Below are 17,646 nucleotides of genomic sequence, written 5' to 3' on the forward strand. Positions count from 1 at the left end.
TATTGAACAGGAGCGTGGCCGAGAAGAACAATTTCATCTGGAGTAAGTTGGAGACGCTCCTTAAAGTTCAAATTTGAAAGGGTCGATGGCATCATGCGATTGACTGCGGCGCGACAGGAAATCCATGCTCGCAGACCCCCCGGGGGACGCGTGAGAGAAACGGGCCGGGGGGCTCTTTTAGAGACTCCACAGTCCGCCTGTCGTTCCCAGCGAGGGCTTTACGTCTGACCCCACAGCCTGAGGCTCATTAAGCAAGCAGTGCCATTTCGCCGTTGACTTATAACGACCCCTCCCCCCCCTCCTCACGCACACAGCTCCTGGCGTGGCCGGAGCAGTTTCCGGACAGCGTCACCGTGGTGACCATCACGCCGGACTTCCACGGGGCGCGACACCTGGGCCACGTGAGCGGGCTGAGGAAGTTCACCTGGTACCTGACGTCGGTGCTGTGCTTCACCACGCCGGGGGACGGGCCCAGCAGCCCCCCGCAGCTGGTGCAGACCCACGAGGACGGTGAGCGCCGCCGCCGGCTTCCGCTCGGCTTCTGCGCTCTCACCCGCGCTCTCGCCCTCCTGCTCTCACCCGCGCTCTCGCCCGCCTGCTGTCTCACCCGCGCTCTCTCGCTCGCCCGCACGCACGCTCGCCCACCCACTCTCTCACCTGCTCCGTCGCCCGCCTGCTCTGTCACCCGCTCTCTCGCCCGCCTGCTCTCTCACCCGCTCTCTCGCCTGCCTGCTCTCTCACCCGCTCTCTCACCTGCCTGCTCTCTCACCCGCTCTCTCGCCTGCCTGCTCTCTCACCCGCTCTCTCACCCGCCTGCTCTCTCACCCGCTCTCTCGCCTGCCTGCTCTCTCACCTGCCTGCTCTCTCACCCGCTCTCTCGCCGCCTGCTCTCTCACCCGCTCTCTCGCCTGCCTGCTCTCTCACCCGCTCTCTCGCCTGCCTGCTCTCTCACCCGCTCTCTCACCCGCCTGCTCTCTCACCCGCTCTCTCGCCTGCCTGCTCTCTCACCTGCCTGCTCTCTCACCCGCTCTCTCGCCCGCCTGCTCTCTCACCCGCTCTCTCGCCCGCCTGCTCTCTCACCTGCCTGCTCTCTCACCCGCTCTCTCGCCCGCCTGCTCTCTCACCCGCTCTCTCGCCTGCCTGCTCTCTCACCCGCTCTCTCGCCCCGCCTGCTCTCTCACCCGCTCTCTCGCCTGCCTGGTCTCTCACCCGCGCTCTCGCCTGCCTGCTCTCTCACCCGCGCTCTCGCCCGCCTGCTCTCTCACCTGCCTGCTCTCACTCTCGCTCTATCTCACCCGCTCTCTCGCCCGCCTGCTCTCTCACCCGCTCTCTCGCCTGCCTGCTCTCTCACCTGCCTGCTCTCTCACCCGCTCTCTCGCCCGCCTGCTCTCTCACCCGCTCTCTCGCCTGCCTGCTCTCTCACCCGCTCTCTCACCTGCCTGCGCTCTCACCCGCCTGCTCTCTCACCCGCTCTCTCGCCCGCCTGCTCTCTCACCCGCTCTCTCGCCTGCCTGCTCTCTCACCTGCCTGCTCTCTCACCCGCTCTCTCGCCCGCCTGCTCTCTCACCCGCTCTCTCGCCTGCCTGCTCTCTCACCCGCTCTCTCGCCCGCCTGCTCTCTCACCCGCTCTCTCGCCTGCCTGCTCTCTCACCCGCTCTCTCACCCGCCTGCTCTCTCACCCGCTCTCTCGCCTGCCTGCTCTCTCACCTGCCTGCTCTCTCACCCGCTCTCTCGCCCGCCTGCTCTCTCACCCGCTCTCTCGCCTGCCTGCTCTCTCACCTGCCTGCTCTCTCACCCGCTCTCTCGCCCGCCTGCTCTCTCACCCGCTCTCTCGCCTGCCTGCTCTCTCACCCGCTCTCTCACCTGCCTGCGCTCTCACCCGCTCTCTCGCCTGCCTGCTCTCTCACCTGCCTGCGCTCTCACCCGCTCTCTCGCCTGCCTGCTCTCTCACCTGCCTGCGCTCTCACCCGCTCTCTCACTCGCCCGTGCGTGTGCTCGCCCGCCCGCCCACCCACTCTCTCTCACCTGCTCTGTCGCCCGCCTGCTCTCTCTTGCGCTCTCTCACCTGCCCGCGTGCTCCTCTCGCCCACCCGCTCTCTCTCACCCGCTGTCGCCCGCCTGCTCTCTCTCGCTCTCTCTCTCACCCGCTCTCTCGCCCGCCCGCGCGCTCGCTCTCTCTCTCTCACCCGCTCTCTCGCCCGTCCGCGCGCTCGCTCTCTCTCTCTCACCCACTCTCTCACCCGCTCTCTCGCCCGCCCGCGCACACGGATTCTGCCCAGGCAATTTTCCGCCGCTCTTTTTTCCCTCTCGCCCCTCCGGGCACTTCATCTCTCTGCCTCATTTTTGGTGCTTTGTATTTCGGTCGTGGCTGCGCTTTGTTTCCCTCCCCTCCGAAAATCTGCAATCTGCTGCGGTAATTGGTGTGCGCCGCTGTAAAAAGAGACTTCACTTTCACAGCCAGCCAGATCCGCTATAACCGCTCAGGCTGTTCTGGCATGTGCGGACAATACGAGTAACTTTAAATGGAGGGACAATTAAAATGCTGTGCATTATCTTTGAAGAGCGAAGGATGTTTTAATTGCTGGAGCACTGGTGTGAACACTGCGTTCGCTGTGGTGTTTATGATCGTATCAAAAGGAAGCTGTTTTCTGTGTGTTTGACTGCGATTCATGTGAACTCTCGCAACATTTTCAGTATTAGTTTAGAGCTGCAATATTATATTCTGGTTCGGAAGTATGATGCAGTTGTATTTTGAGGTTTTATAGTATGTGTGTGTGACTTAAATATTTATATATATTTTTAAAAAACTGGTTTTCTTTACAGATTTACATTACTCTCCAGAACTGTCTTATAAAAAGGTTGAAAATAGCTTGCAGAAAATCCAGAGATAAAGTAGGATTTGAAAACGTGTGTCGCTCAATGGAATAGATCATGCATGTATCTGCCCCCCCTCCCCCTGCTTAAACCACATTACTCTATTGATTAATGATTCATCTTCTTATGGCTGCTTAACACTGTAGTGCTTTTTTCTTTTTCCCAGTTGCCCTGACGTACAGTATGCTGTTCATTTTATGACCACATTTGGTATTCTTTCAACAGAATACCAAATATGGACAAGCAGTGGCATATTCAAGTTTTACTCTCACAGCACCACTTTAATGCTTCTATTAATAATAAGGACAAGTGTAATATTCATTGTATAATTTGTGTGTCACATCAGCAGACTGATAGTAGTGCCTTTAGACGGCGCGGTATCATATTTCTATGTTAAATCTGTTTATAAGGATCAAACTGTGCTGGGTTCCATTCTCCAGCTGCACTGCACAAGAATTTTCTGATGGTTGTTTTGTGTGTGTTGTCACTTGTCTATGTGTGCATGCATGTTTGTGTGCATGTGTGCGGTTGGGTATGTGTGTGTGTGTGTGTCTGTTTGCGTCTGTGTGTGCATGCATGTGTGTGTGCATGTGGTTGGGTGCGTTTGTGTGTGTGTGTTTGTGTGCATTTGCACATGTCTGTATGTGTGTGTTTGCGTCTATGTGTGCGTGCATGTGGTTGGGTATGTTTGTGCGTGTGTTTGTGTGCATTTGCACATGTCTGTATGTGTCTGTGTGCGTGTGTTTGTGTGCATTTGCACATGTCTGTATGTGTCTGTGTGCGTGTGTGTGTGTGTGTTTGTGTGCATTTGCACATGTCTGTATGTGTCTGTGTGTGTGTGTTTGTGTGCATTTGCACATGTCTTTATGTGTCTGTGTGCGTGTGTGTGTGTGTGTTTGTGTGCATTTGCACATGTCTGTATGTGTCTGTGTGTGTGTGTTTGTGTGCATTTGCACATGTCTGTATGTGTCTGTGTGTGTGTTTGTGTGCATTTGCACATGTCTGTATGTGTCTGTGTGCGTGCGTTTACGTGCTGTTTCAGCCCCGGGCCCGGTGGGTCACCTGAGCTTCACAGAGATCTTGGACACCTCTCTGCGGGTCAGCTGGCAGGAGCCTGTTGAAAAGAACGGCATCATCACAGGTTAGGCTCCTCCCCCACCACCTGCGCAGACGGGTCCCAGCGCACTTCCCTCTCTCCAGTCTCTGCATTCCTATGCATGGGGCGCCACAGAGGTGGCGAGCTGAGCCCTGCAAATTTGCACACTGGGCCTTTGAAGTCCTTGCTTTTCTTCTTGTCCTATCTCCTCCCGTTCCCCCTGGCCCTGTACGATCAGACTCTGGTCTGTGCTACTGCCTTTTTGAGAACGCATTCATTTTCTATGAAAACTAAACCAAACATACACACAGCTCCATACCCTGTTATCATACTCTTTAAAAAAAGATAAAAATAGAAATACATATCATATAATGATGAAACACCATGAAATGCGTTTCCCCTGTCATAAAATTAATGTAGTTGCATGAGGAAATGCTTGTTTTAATCCCCAGCTATTCATATCCAGATCTTGATTTCCAAGTGTGGATTTTTTGCTAGTGCTTCTTTTGTGTCCCTTTCAAAGTGATTTATTGCGCATTGAAATATTTTTTTGTCCCAATATAAAGTCAGATCTGGCTCCCATCTGCTTAAATTTGCCTTAACATTGTATTACTGCGTGCAGAGGTAGGTTTTTTTGAAAGGTGTTCCATTTTAATTTAGCAAGAATTCCGAGTTGTAACAGCTGTTTTAATGAATACGGTTCTATTTAACACTTCATTGGGTTTTTGCACCAAGGCCATTAACTAACATCATTGTTTGAGGTATCAAGGCAGAAATATTGCTCTCTCTTTTCACAGCCTTGTTTTTTAAAGGATGGCTCCGGCAGTACTGTACCTCTTTATATACGCGCTGTGTGCAGTAACCCAGCAAGTTACCATCAGGAAACAATTCATCAGACACTTTAACTGAGGGAAGATCAAACGCACCCAATTTAGCAAAGGTTATGTGCAAACACATGTTGTTCCACCAGAAGGAGTAAAAAAAAAAGAGCAAAAAAGCATCTGGTAGCCATTAAAGGGTAGGAGAGTAAAGAAGCAGAGAAGTGAGCGAGATTGGATGTAGATTAAATTGAAATGATTCGGGGCAGTGGTCATCGTCGGGGGGGACACACGGCATTGTTTTCTCCCCAAGCGCTGGCCATTCCTGCTTCTTGTCTCCCAGTGCAAACTTTGATGTATGAGAGGCTGAATGTGAAAGGACAGTCTGTGATTGGAAACAGTGCTGACTGAAGGGGAATATACTCCTGATAAACAGCAAATTATACAGGACCTCTGCCGGCTATTAGTCTCTGTTAGACACAGGTCCAGGAGTAGTGTCCAAAGTCCAGATAACGTGCCTTTTCATGTGAGTGCGGTTCCATATTTCGCCTGCAGGGTCACTAATATTGGAGCCAATTTTTTTCATTTCGCAGCTCGCTCCAGAGGAATTGAATTTGAACCATTCAGCCAGGCCGAGCCATTACACTGCATTAAGTGTTTTAATGTTAGCTGTGTGTTAGCTGAAAGTTCACGTGCTGTCTAGGCCTGTGGCAGAAGATAAACTACCGTAACCATTTACCATTAAATAACACTCAACTTACCAAAATGGGGGAATTTTTTTCCCTTTTATTTCTTTTCTTATTTCACAAATCCACCGTGTGTGTGTGTGTGCGTGAGTGTGTGTGTAAGACCCTCAGTGAGAAAGCTGGCTTGGCTGAGGGAGTTGTGTGGGGCCGATTGATAGGCAGCTGAAGGCTGGGTGGATTTCCTGTTTTCTCGTTAGCTCTCCGGGGCCCTCAGGTTCCCTTAGTAAGATCCTTGACTCCTCCTCCTCATTGGTAGATTGGAGCGTCTGGCCCCTCCCCCCGCTCAGCGTTTGCTCTGCTCCCGCAGGCTACCTGGTGTCCTGGGAGGTGCAGGGGCTCAACTCCTCCCGGGTGTCGCGCACGCTCCCCAACACCACGCTGGAGTACAAGGTGACGGGCCTCACCTCCCTCACCACCTACACCCTGGAGGTGGCCGCCATCACCCAGGCCGGGATGGGGACCCCCACCTCCTCCACCATCTCCTCCGGGGTCCCGCCAGGTCAGTGCCGCTGGGTTGGGGACGCCGCTTCACGAGGGGCCCTCGACTCCCTGCTTGTTGATTCAGGGAGAGCATGTCGCGCTTCCAGCCGCTGCAGTTATTCAGCGTCTCAGTGCTTTTTTTTTGTCTCGTCTTCCTGCTTGTCTTATTTCCACAAGTAAAACTCCCGAGCCTTTGTTTATCCCCGGAAATCTCCCTCTTTAGTCAGTTGCATTTCAGTAGGCTCGTGTTTGGCAGACAGCAGTCTTTAGCTTTGCACATGGATCAGTATGAAAATGAATAATGATCCCTTAAGCTGCCATTGTCTTTATGGAAGCTGATAAGTCGCTATTTTTGCTCAGCCATGAATCAAAAATCGCACATAGAGAAGTAGTATTAATTTAAACTAGCTTAGAGGCGCTGTGTTTGTCAGTGTAAAATGATGTATGTGTGATTCTGGCTAAAAGCCAAGCTGCAGCCATTATGCCTGTTGATAAACTGCAAATTGTAAGTCATGACAGAACCAAAGAGTGCTACACAGCTCAGTGGGGACTTTATGGAGATGAAACAGCTATTTTCAGATATTGAGTTTGCTCCCTTTGATTAAAGTTAAAGGGGGAAGCGTTATTAAAAATAAAAGCATGCATAAATGTTCTCCTTTGCACACGTGAAATCCCGCAGCTGGGAAATGTACCCTTATCGTGAAGCCTCACATGCCACATGCTGTCTGCAGTGTTGTTCACTTGAATGAATTGTTCATTTGTGTTGATGTTTTTCTGTATGAAACCATGTCCATAAAAGTCTGCTGTTATTGTTGAAAATCAGAACTTCCCGGACCTCCATCAAACCTTGTTATCTCCAACATAAGCCCCCGTTCTGCCACACTGAAGTTCCGGGCAGGGGATGATGGGAAGACATCTATCTCCAAATGGATTGTTGAGGGCCAGGTCAGTGGAGAGATTGAATGTGACTTTGGTTCCCTGCCTTGTAATCGATAATGTCAAAACGAAATCATGGAGGTACATCAAATGAATAAACTTGGTTCTGTGGCAAACGTTTTGTCTTGCTGTGGTGCACAGCGTGTGCCATATTTCATCTTTTGTTTTTTGTCACGTTGAAGATGTTAGTACTTTTTTATTTATTTTTATTTTTTGAAGTTATAGACTACATGTTACTGAGAGGTTCCAAATGTGTCTCTTGGTTGTAAGTGAAACTTGAGGTGCTTATTCATGGATTTGAAGTTAAATGGACTTTTCCACATGCCAAACAATTTTTCTTTCCACATCTAAAAGCTCTGAAATTCGTTTCTTTTGCAGTTTTCTGTCTGTCACTGTAAAGATTATCTCTATCGGAGCTAAATATTTCACGTTAAAGTACTACATCAACATAATTTGGACGCATTAAGAAATTAGCTGTTTGATTAACTTCACAGTGATTTAGAATCACTTTGGTTTCAATACATGGTTTGGGTCTAACTTTGGCGATTAAGGGTATTATTGAATTTGCCTGGAATGTTGATGGATGGAATTACTTGGCTCAGAAAGAAGGGCAGTTTAAGTGAAAGGCTATTTAAGCAACCACGGCCGGTGCAAGGTTCCCTGGGAATATTGCTTGCAATAAAACCATGCATATTTAAAATACGTGTAAACAAATCCATGCATTTCACTTCTCTACTAACAGTTGCGTTTTTATTTGAGGCAAATACCAAAGAAATCTAGCCAAGCTTAGTATTCCTACACGTGTTCGTGCTTTAATGTTAAATTTTCTCACTCTGCTTTGATTTTAGGTTGGCAGGCTTCGTTTCATTTCTTCCCCACGGAGAACCCAACTCGTTCTTATGACTGCTGAACAGCAAAGCAATCTATCAACTTAAATTAAAAACATTTTATGTAAGGCTATGCCGAGGGGGCCTTGATTTGTGTCAATTTCACAAATACATCCACAGCTTAGGATGCATAAATGCGATCACTGATATTAATGGATTAAGCCAGGATGAGCCGCCCCACATCCAGAGTGCCCGTAAGGCCTCCAGTGGAGGGCTTCTGTCGCATATACCAAGAACCGGGCTGCTAAAGGCTGCTTTGGTAACCGCTTATGAAAGAAAGCCCAATGTCCTGAGATGTGTTTTCAAGCCTTTATTATAGTATTGAAAGGCACTTAATGTGCAAAGGAATGAACCGCTTTTAGATGGGGCTAAATTCAGGTGATGGGGTTGAATTCAGGTTGTAATAGTTCTGCTTTTATGGTGTCACTCGAATATCATTGACATCGTATCAATCATAGTTTTAATGAGTAGTGTTAATTTATCCATCTTCCTGTCTGTGATCATCACACAGTCAGGAACAGTGTGCCTTCCCCTTTGATCCTGATGCTTACATGAAGAATATTTTTGTTATTTACTCATTTTCTATAAATGTGAGCATCTGAAACCTTTAATATGGTATATGAATAACAGAAAAAGGAATTGTTTCTCAGTTGTTATTCAAAGTATTATTCAGTACTCAGTATTATTTAAAGTAAATTGCATGTTGCTGTTGCAATGGTTGTTTTCCCTCTCAACGTTTCCGCTGGTAAGGTTTTGCCGTGGCGCCTTGCCGCCACACCATAATAATAAATTTAAAAAAATAAAATTAAATAAATATATATATATAGCCTATATATTAAATTCATAAATTAAAAATTTTCTAAATATTTCTGCCTAAATGCGCTTTCAAATCCATACTGTCGCGTCCACATATTTATTTTCAAAAAGAGCCTAGGCCGCGCGCTCCGTGCTTGCTCCTTTCTGAGGTGGTCGGAAGACTTGCAGTGAGCGAAGGTCGCACGGTCTGTCACTTTTTTTTCTTTAGCCACCGAAAGACAAGGAAAAGGTAGGTAGCGGCGCTTCAAATATTACAAAAATACCATAGTGTTAACCAGTGTTTTAATTGGACCAAACTAAGTGCCGATACCTACTCCTCAAAATACATACTGTTTAAAATAAATGAATGTTGGTAATCAAAAGAAGAGTCGGTACTCATATACAAGTCCCGACAGGCGGATCCTAACTCTGTTCGGGAAAGGGGAATGCCTCATGCAGTTGTCTGATCGGACAAGTAAAAAATAAATGTGATAAATATGTAACGTTATCTGAAAAGAAACAGTGTTTGTTTGAGCCGAAACGGAACCTGTTCCAGTTGAGCTACGTAGGTAACGCGCCTACCATTTTTTTTTTTTTAAATCTAGAGCTACTGTTATAATGGTACAATACATCTGATTAAAATGGTGACCTGGAGAAGCCCGTCGGATGTCGCAGCCGCAAATTGTTGGCAAATCGCCAAAACAGAGCGAATTAAAAAAATTTAAAAAAATCAGGGCATTTTAAATGTTTGAGTGATTCAACTACTTCCATTTCCATACTACAACATGGTGATTTTTTCCCATGAAAACGAAAGGGAAAGTGTTTCTTTTTAAGGTTTTGTGAATGTAGTGAGCTAGCAAAACTGAGAGTTAGGCTACAGTTGCTACAGCTGACAAAGAGGGCTGCATTCTAATGACGATTATCATTATAACGAGAGGAGCAGTCTCACAAGCTGCTGCAGTGTCCAGAAATGAATACAGATAAAACTAGCTAATAAAAAATACATTAATCAAGCATCTAAGTTAGTTAGGAAATTTCTGTATCATGCTTCTCAGTAGAATTAGAATGTAACAGAACAGAATCTTTAAAACCATTTTTCTTTTTCCTTTTTTTTTTGCATGGACAATGCATGTAAACTCTGTCATTGAGTGTGAGAGAGACAGAGAGAGAGGGCTTTGAATGTGGACCCAGCTCAAATTATATTGTTAAATAAAAAGATAAAACATTCTAACTAAGTACTATTTTGTCATGGTAACTGAGTTAATTTAGCAGAAGAGTGTCCCTTTTAAAGTGCAATATGTAACTTTTCTTGAGTATCAATTTTGGTTATATAGTCCTCTATTCTTGAAGATAGAACTTCTAGATGGACAATGTGCTCTTTTAATTGTTCTCACCCCACCATAACTCAAAATACAGGCCTATTTTGCTTCAATATTTACAAACAATACAAGGGTTAACAAACCTTTTATGGTTTTAAAGTACATCTAAAACTATTTTTTACCTCTTGCAAACTGCTATTCCTTGTATCAAGAGCTCATCAGAGCTATAAGATAGATTTAGATATAAAAAAATAAAACCTCAAGAGGTTATGTTTTCATAGTCTTAAACTTTTTTGCCTTTGCTACACCCCCCCCCCCCCCCTTTCGAACACCCACCACCACACCAAGAGATCAATTCCACAGGAAACACTGCCTCTTAATACACTGGATTAATATTCAGTCAGTTTATAGAGTTTTCAGGGAGTCCTCTTGATGCAGTTATTGCAGAAACGAGTTTATTAAAATCGCACGATTTGCAGTAAATGCGCTGATGTAGCGTAATTTGTGCCGTCCGTGCCTGGTTTCAGTGTTTTCTGTTTTCTGAGTCGATCCGGTGCGGCTGCGCTACGGTGGCCCAAATGGCGGCTCTGCAGTGGGCTCTCTTCAGTCTGCGTGTGACGCAGCGTGATGAAGAGATTAATCCTGCTCAGAACAGATATTTATCAATAATCCCGCTTTGTACCGCGAGACACTTTGATTATTTTGACCTTGCGGGAGATATCAGCCGCCAGCCCTAATTCAGCGCCTCGCAGGCCGAGGAGCCGGGGCGGCGTGAGTCACAGATAAACAGGATCTATATTCGCGCAGGGCGTAAAATATGGCTGCAGTTACCAGTTTAAGATGCCTCCACTCTCCAATATATCACGCTGACACGCAGGCTTACTGTACCACAGGCTCTGGTCTTTACGGAGCCCGCAGTGAGAAATTTGCCGTTATGCTTTTAAAGCCCTGCTCTCCCCCGCTCTTTGCGATTTCTGGAGCTGAGCGTTCTCGGCGTGGCCCCGTGTCTCCCTGGCCGAGGCCGGACGGAGCCCAATCTCCTGGAGGCGGCGCGTTCTCCGCCGTCTCCAAAGACACGCTCGCGCAAGGAGGCCCCGCCGTCCCTGGGGAGGCGTGGGAGGGCCAAGCTGAAAATAAAAAGGAGCCAGTGCGCTTTCAAAAAAAAAAAAGCTACAAATGTAGTTGTGAGAGGTGCTCCGGGCCTGGTCTCCGGGGCTTATGCCTGCCACTGCGTGCCCTTGTGCTGCTTCAGACACCTTGGGCTGTGAACCAGCGCAGAAGTGTGAGTGAAGCTGCAGTTAATGAGGAAATGTTTTCACTCTTTTAGTCATTAATGATAAACTAGCGCTGGAGATGGAATGGGGGGGAGGCAGCAGGCATGGCGGAGAATTAGCTGGTTCCTGTTTTAACCGGGTGCTGTGACTGCGGCTAGCTGGCTGTCTGAGGCTCACATCACGTGTTTGCGCGTGTGAGTGTGTGAATGGGTGCGTGTGTGTGTATGTGTGTGTGTGCCAGTATGTGAGTGTTTGTGTGTGTGTGTATGTATGTGTGTGGGTGTGAGTGCGTGCGTGTTTGAGCTGTACCCCAGCTCTTGCCCATGGTGCCCCAGGTGGTGTGCTAGGACAGGGCAGCATGGCACAGATGGTCAGTCCCTCTCAGCGGTGCCCTGTGGCACTGTGCTGGACCAGCCCGAGGCCGGGCTCTGACACCCATGACATATCCTGACCCTGCGCTTCCCCTCCCACAGGTGGGGGGCATCGGCGAGGAGGACGAGTGGAAGGTCCTGTACGAAAAAGAGAACGAGCCAGACGCCCAGGTGCTGGAAATCCCCAACCTTACCCCCTTCACCCACTACAGGTGAGTATGTGCCCTGTGTGCCAGTCAGACAGGTAGCCTGCAGTAGTCTGTGTGTGTGTGTACGTGCTTGTGTGTTTGGCTTGGCATAAGTTAGGTCAGAATAGTGTTCATTGTGTGAACTGAACTGTGTCCTTGGCTAGAAATAGCTGTACAAAATAAGTATTGTATCTTATTGAACCTGTGTCTTGTAGTTGTCCATGACCATGAAATGCACTTTTGTACGTCGCTTTGGATAAAAGCGTCTGCTAAATAAATGTAATGAAATGTGTGCGTGTGTGTGCACGTGCATGTGTGTGTGTGTGTGCCTGCGTGTGTGTACTTGTACACATATACACACAGTGACCCTTATCTCCTATTTACTTTGAGCTTCCCTGTGTCTCTGTATTATATTACAAATGCAGCATTGTTCTATCTCAGTGTAAACTAAACTGCACAGCCCTTTGCTGTTGATAATTCACTGTTTCAACAGCCTTCCAGTCCCTGTGTAGTCTCTTTTAAAAAAAAAAGAAAAAAGAAAGAAAAGCATTTCATCTTTTAAAGCTACTCCATTAGTCTGTTTCAATCACTTGATTTCAAAGGGGTCGTGTTTCAGACGCAATTTCATTACCGTTGGTTGGACGTTTATAAGCTTTAACATTCAGACCGGAGACTCTTAAAATGGTCTATAAGTCCATCCATTTAATATTTCATAAATGTGGCTCCAGGTGGTTACAGGCTTACTACTCTAAGGCTTTCAGTAATAAATTTGATAAAGTACAAAAACAAGTGTAAGCCCACGCTGCTCTTTCACCACACTTATCCGCAGCGTATAATGGGATTTGACTTCAGCAACTGTTTGTCTGCACTATATTTCCAGGTCAGTGGCCTATCTTGGATTATCTTGCCCTCATGCAGACTCAAGGGACAAAAAGATAAGCTCAGCCACCATACATTTCCTTCTGTCCACAAATTCCTATGTACACTGTGTCAGCGGCCTTTTCTCAGATAAACAACGATGGCTCTGCCCTCCCTGCATGGAGCCTTCACGGTTTCCCGTGAGGTCATGACCGCGTGTCCGTGACTTTAATCTGTGTGCTGTGGGCGGGGCAGACGCGCGCGTGTGGAGTAAAGGGCCCGGGCCCGCGTGTGGTCAGGTGACTGAGACCGCCCCGTGTGTGCGCAGGTTCCGCATGAAGCAGGTGAACATCGTGGGCCCCAGCCCCGTGAGCCAGCCCTCCCGCGTGATCCAGACCCTGCAGGCCCCGCCCGACCTGGCCCCCAGCAGCGTGAGCGTGCGCACGGCCAGCGAGACCAGCCTGTGGCTGCGATGGGTGGTAAGTCCACACGCGACGCAGCCCCCGTCCCACGCCCGCCTCCTCACTCACCAGCAGCTCGCTGAATTTCAGGGTAACAATGGCTGGTAAATGCGTCCTTTACTGCTGTTGTCTGTCTGGTGAGCCCGTTTAACTCCTGCCACGGCTGTCCTCCAGCAGGTGTCCGATGACCTTGTGAACTGCATCGCGTTTTTCTTTTTTTTTGTTTGGTGAAATTCAGCGCAGACAATAATATTTTTTGTTGAAAAGACAAAGCGGTTGCCTCCATTAGCCAACAAAGCCCTCATTTCTGCATAGAATGTAAAACAACATTTCCACAGCACAGTGCTAATGCTAATCCAAGCTATTCGAAAGGGTAATACCACTACAGTAAGAGCTTCTTTTTGCCCAACGGTCCCCATTGTCTGGATAACAATGAACTGCTTGTGAGGAAGAATGCTGAAATGAAGACTCCTTTTTGTGCTCGCTGTGCTGAATTTAGTTTAATTATTCAGGATGTCCTTTGATATTACCATCCTTTTAGTGAGTGAATCCATGCAAAGAGTGGATACTGCAATATGTAGCTCCAGGAAATCATATCCTGCTATCACTCATCATTGTGTTAGAAAATTCTATTAGGATGCATACAGTCCAATGAATACTGGACATCTCAATGTCAATTGATATCCACATGAAATAAAGAATGCTGATGTGTTGTTGTCAGTGGTGAAATTGAATTTCGCTGTTTGAGCCTCTTTACTATTGAAATTAAAATTGAAACACCGCTGATGCCTCCGCTAGTTTGACATCTTTCTCCTACTCTTCACTGCGCCCACATTTCTCCACTGCCACTAGGATCTTTTGTTTAACTCTGACAGCTAAGAGATGAAGGACCAGAAAAGTTAGTTGGGTACATCTGCCGTTGAAGTAGAACGTGAATTGAAATCATTGGGGGAGAAAACACTGGTGGGGGCAACACAGAACCTTTTTCAAGATCTAACACTGATGATCAGGGTCTTGTTTTTCTTTTTCACAAAAGATAGAAAAAGTGTTGGTTGTTTTTTCTTAGTTAGGGGACCTTGTAGCCATGTGGCTTTCTGGAGGGTGCAGAGGCCCCCACGCTATAGGGTTTGGCCTCATTCAGCTGGGCCTGTGCTGTAGCCTCACTCAGGGTTGGGGGGTGCAGTGGCGAAATAACCGGACTGATAGAGTGATCGCTCTTCTCCCCCAGCCCCTACAGGACACCGAGTACAACGGGAACCCGGAGACGGTGGGCTACAGGATCAAGCTGTGGCGGGCGGACCAGCAGGGCGAGGCCCAGATCCGAGTGCTGAGCGACCGCCTGGAGAGGGAGGCCACCCTGGAGGGGCTGGAGGCGTGGACCGAGTACCAGCTGCAGATCCAGGCCTTCAACTCCATCGGCCCCGGGCCCTGGAGCGAGATGGTGAAGGGCCGCACCCGCGAGTCCGGTAAGATTAACGAGACCCCCGCCGGCCCCTCTGGCTCCTCCCCCCCCGCCGGCCCCTCTGGCTCCTCCCCCCTCGCCGCCTCGCCGCAGTCCGCCCACTGAGAAACTCCGCCTCTACTGGCCGGCTCCGTCCGCAGGCTCTCTGCCCATCGCTGGCCGTGTAGGAGTGTCTTTTACTGCAGCGGATGCTGACTCGCTCATTTCACTTTCCCTGCAGCCTACTCACGTCTTTACTTCTCTCTGCTGGAGCGTTTTAAGCAACGCTCGCGTGGAAAGCTCTCCCATTGAGTCTGTTCCGTGTACCTTTTGGAATGGACAGATGCATTATGAATTAAGTGCAAAAAACACAAAGTGGCAGGTGGGCCGTGTTAATGGCTCATTATCAAAATACACTTATGGTGGGGGAATGCAGAGGAAGGGGGGGAATCCTGAAACAAATCCAGGTTCGCTGGCTTAAAAGGGCATGAAACAAACTGCTAATTTGTTTGAAGGACTGGCTGAAAGTATCGTTATTGTTTACAATTAACAATGTTATGCCTTTGAGTGTTGTTTGTTCTCTTCAGTGATAATTGTTTTTGCTTTTACATACTCTTCCATATTGGGCCATTGTACTTCAGCATTAAAACCACTGAGAAATGTTCCTCATTCATATTTTTTTTTTTAATTTACTTTGATAGCCTAAGTTTTCGGCTCTACCCGAATTTGGCACACCTGGTTCTACTAATTAGCAGCTCAACAAGATCTCTAGCTGTTGATTGAGGTGTGCTTTGTTAGAGTTGGAGTGAAAACCTACAGGGTCGTAGATCTCCAGGAACAGGGTTGGAAAACCATGGCCTAATGTATTCCATCAGCGGTATGGATTTTAGGACAGTGTAACATTGAGCATTTAAAATAACAGTTTCTGCAGTATTTTAACTGTTTTAAAAGCAAGCAATCTTTTGTGCCGCAAAGTCCAATTTAAGTCTGATTAAAATAATATTCAAGTAACGGTAAACCATAAATGTATGTAAATGCAATGAATTGCCTTTCAATACAATATACGTCACATTCAAAGAAGAGTTTTTGGCACATACAGTATGCTGTCTACATGACCTTACATTCCCCAGCAGCATCATCTATGTCTATTTATGGCTGCCGAGATATCCACTGCATATTCCACACCTGCAGCAGATGGTTCTTCTCTTTTCAGCAAGATGAATATACAATGTCTGTATTTGAAAATTATGCCATCTGAACACCCGAATTAATGTGTTGTTAAATGAGAACCTTTAAATTACTGAAAAGGTGTTCATATTTCATGGTTACTTAGTGGTTATTATTTCTGGAAAGGAGTCACTGGAAATGTGCGTTTAAATGTAGCGAAATGGAATCATACCTGATGATTTTAGTGAGACGAACGAGAGGTCCGCAGTTTGTTAAAAGAAAGCGTAAATCGGTGTTGGATGATTGTGTGACACATAATTGTAATTTATTGTTGTTTTTGTCCCCATGATTTTCAAATTTACGAGCCTTGCTACTTTATCATTTTCATCATCTTCACTTGTTCTTCAAGTTTACTCATTTGGGCAGAAGAATCCCATTTGATTAGAGGAGACCTCTAATGTAGATGCACCAGAGTATTGATTGTCTGGCTGTCCTCCCCATGGGATAGTAATATACTGTGTATATATATATATATATATTTTTTTTTTTTTTTTTTTAATATATTTTTATACATTTCTTGCTCAAACTGCTATATTCCACTCCCGAAAGATGGTCTGATGTGGGTTTCATTTCCAGAGGACACCTCTAATAGCACTTTTGTTTTGAAGTGAAATTGGGAATTTGCTTTTTTTTTTTTTCTTTTTTTTTACTAATCCCATTTACCAGCCGTCGGGAATGAGGTCCATGTGATTGTGGAGGTGATTTTGCAGTGCTGATGACACTGGTGTCCGGGCGCTGTTGCAATGCGGTAATGGCACGCAGGCTCGGGTGGATAATTTCACTTCGCCGTGTGGGAGAGGGCTGATGAGGCCCGTTGTTGGAGTATTTCTCCCCCGTTAATGGGCCTGCGTGTGAATGCAGCCGTCCGCCATCCTGCACGTGTGCTCCCGCATACATTAGTGTGCCTCCCCGCGCTCCGTCCCGGCCTGCTGTGCTGTTTACACTCCGCCGCCTGACGCCTGCTCCGGGCCCCTCGTCTGAACCCGAACCGCGCAACCAATCACGATTAAAATTCATGCATCAAAGAGTCCAGCTCGCGCTGATTACCGCTTGGTGACTGTGTGTTTCCCCAGTGCCGTCTGGGGCTCCCGACAACGTCACGGCCGAGGCGGTGAGCTCCACGCGCATCCTGGTCACCTGGGGGCCCGTGCCCGAGCACCAGAAGAACGGATACATCCTGGGATACAAGGTACGCCACGGCCATCTGATTAAGAGCAGCTGCGCTGGGGGAAGACCTCACCCACAGTGTTTATATTTACCTGAGGCTGTTTGCCCTGGGAAGTCTGTTAGGTACAAGCAGGAACTGATCCCAGTTTGAGCAGTTTCAGGTTTAGCCCACGGAATGGATTTGAGTTGAGGCCCTTCCAAATGGAGTTGCCTGTGCAGACTTTTTTACTTTTTCTCCTCCTAGAAAAGGAAAGCTTAACCATTCAAAGAATCGTGATGCTCAACATGATGTAAGACGTTGTAACAGTTGCTGTTGATTTTTCTTTCCTCTCTGGGGCATAGGAGGATTTCTGCTTTAAAAGCCCTGTTTTTAATTACCTACGGGCCTGAATCTTTAAGTCAGGGCATCAGCATCGGGGAAGTGAAGTGATAAGATCTTGCCCGGTGCGGAGATTTGGTTTTGATTTACTGTGATCTGTAGGCTTGAGTCACCAAATTAATTGGATTCAGTGGAGTAACCTTCTCATGGGGTCTTTTATTTTTCAAGTCAGAGAAATGATGTGTTCCTGGGTTATGTAATGCCATGGTTTAAACAAATGATTTTATTTCTTCATATTTAAATGTTCCTTTTCTTTTTGTGCACGTTGTGCCTCTTTATGCTGCTTTTCATATAAAAGACAGACCTCTGACATTTGGCAGGGAGTTGTG

At 47.4% G+C, this 17,646-nt stretch overlaps 1 protein-coding gene across 1 annotated transcript in view; it reads left to right on the forward strand.

The window, feature by feature from the left end:
* The window catches only part of sdk1b (sidekick cell adhesion molecule 1b), a 346,872-nt gene that overhangs the window by 281,943 nt on the left and 47,283 nt on the right, over positions 1–17,646 (forward strand). The window contains exons 20-27 of the mRNA XM_064322539.1: positions 315–510; positions 3,917–4,015; positions 5,842–6,033; positions 6,838–6,959; positions 11,699–11,808; positions 12,971–13,121; positions 14,332–14,569; positions 16,845–16,960. Of these exons, the coding sequence (XP_064178609.1) occupies positions 315–510; positions 3,917–4,015; positions 5,842–6,033; positions 6,838–6,959; positions 11,699–11,808; positions 12,971–13,121; positions 14,332–14,569; positions 16,845–16,960 (1,224 nt within the window). The remainder of the gene's footprint in view (positions 1–314; positions 511–3,916; positions 4,016–5,841; positions 6,034–6,837; positions 6,960–11,698; positions 11,809–12,970; positions 13,122–14,331; positions 14,570–16,844; positions 16,961–17,646) is intronic.

This window comes from Anguilla rostrata, chromosome 2 (genome assembly GCF_018555375.3).
Source record: "Anguilla rostrata isolate EN2019 chromosome 2, ASM1855537v3, whole genome shotgun sequence".
Lineage (NCBI taxonomy): Eukaryota > Metazoa > Chordata > Actinopteri > Anguilliformes > Anguillidae > Anguilla > Anguilla rostrata.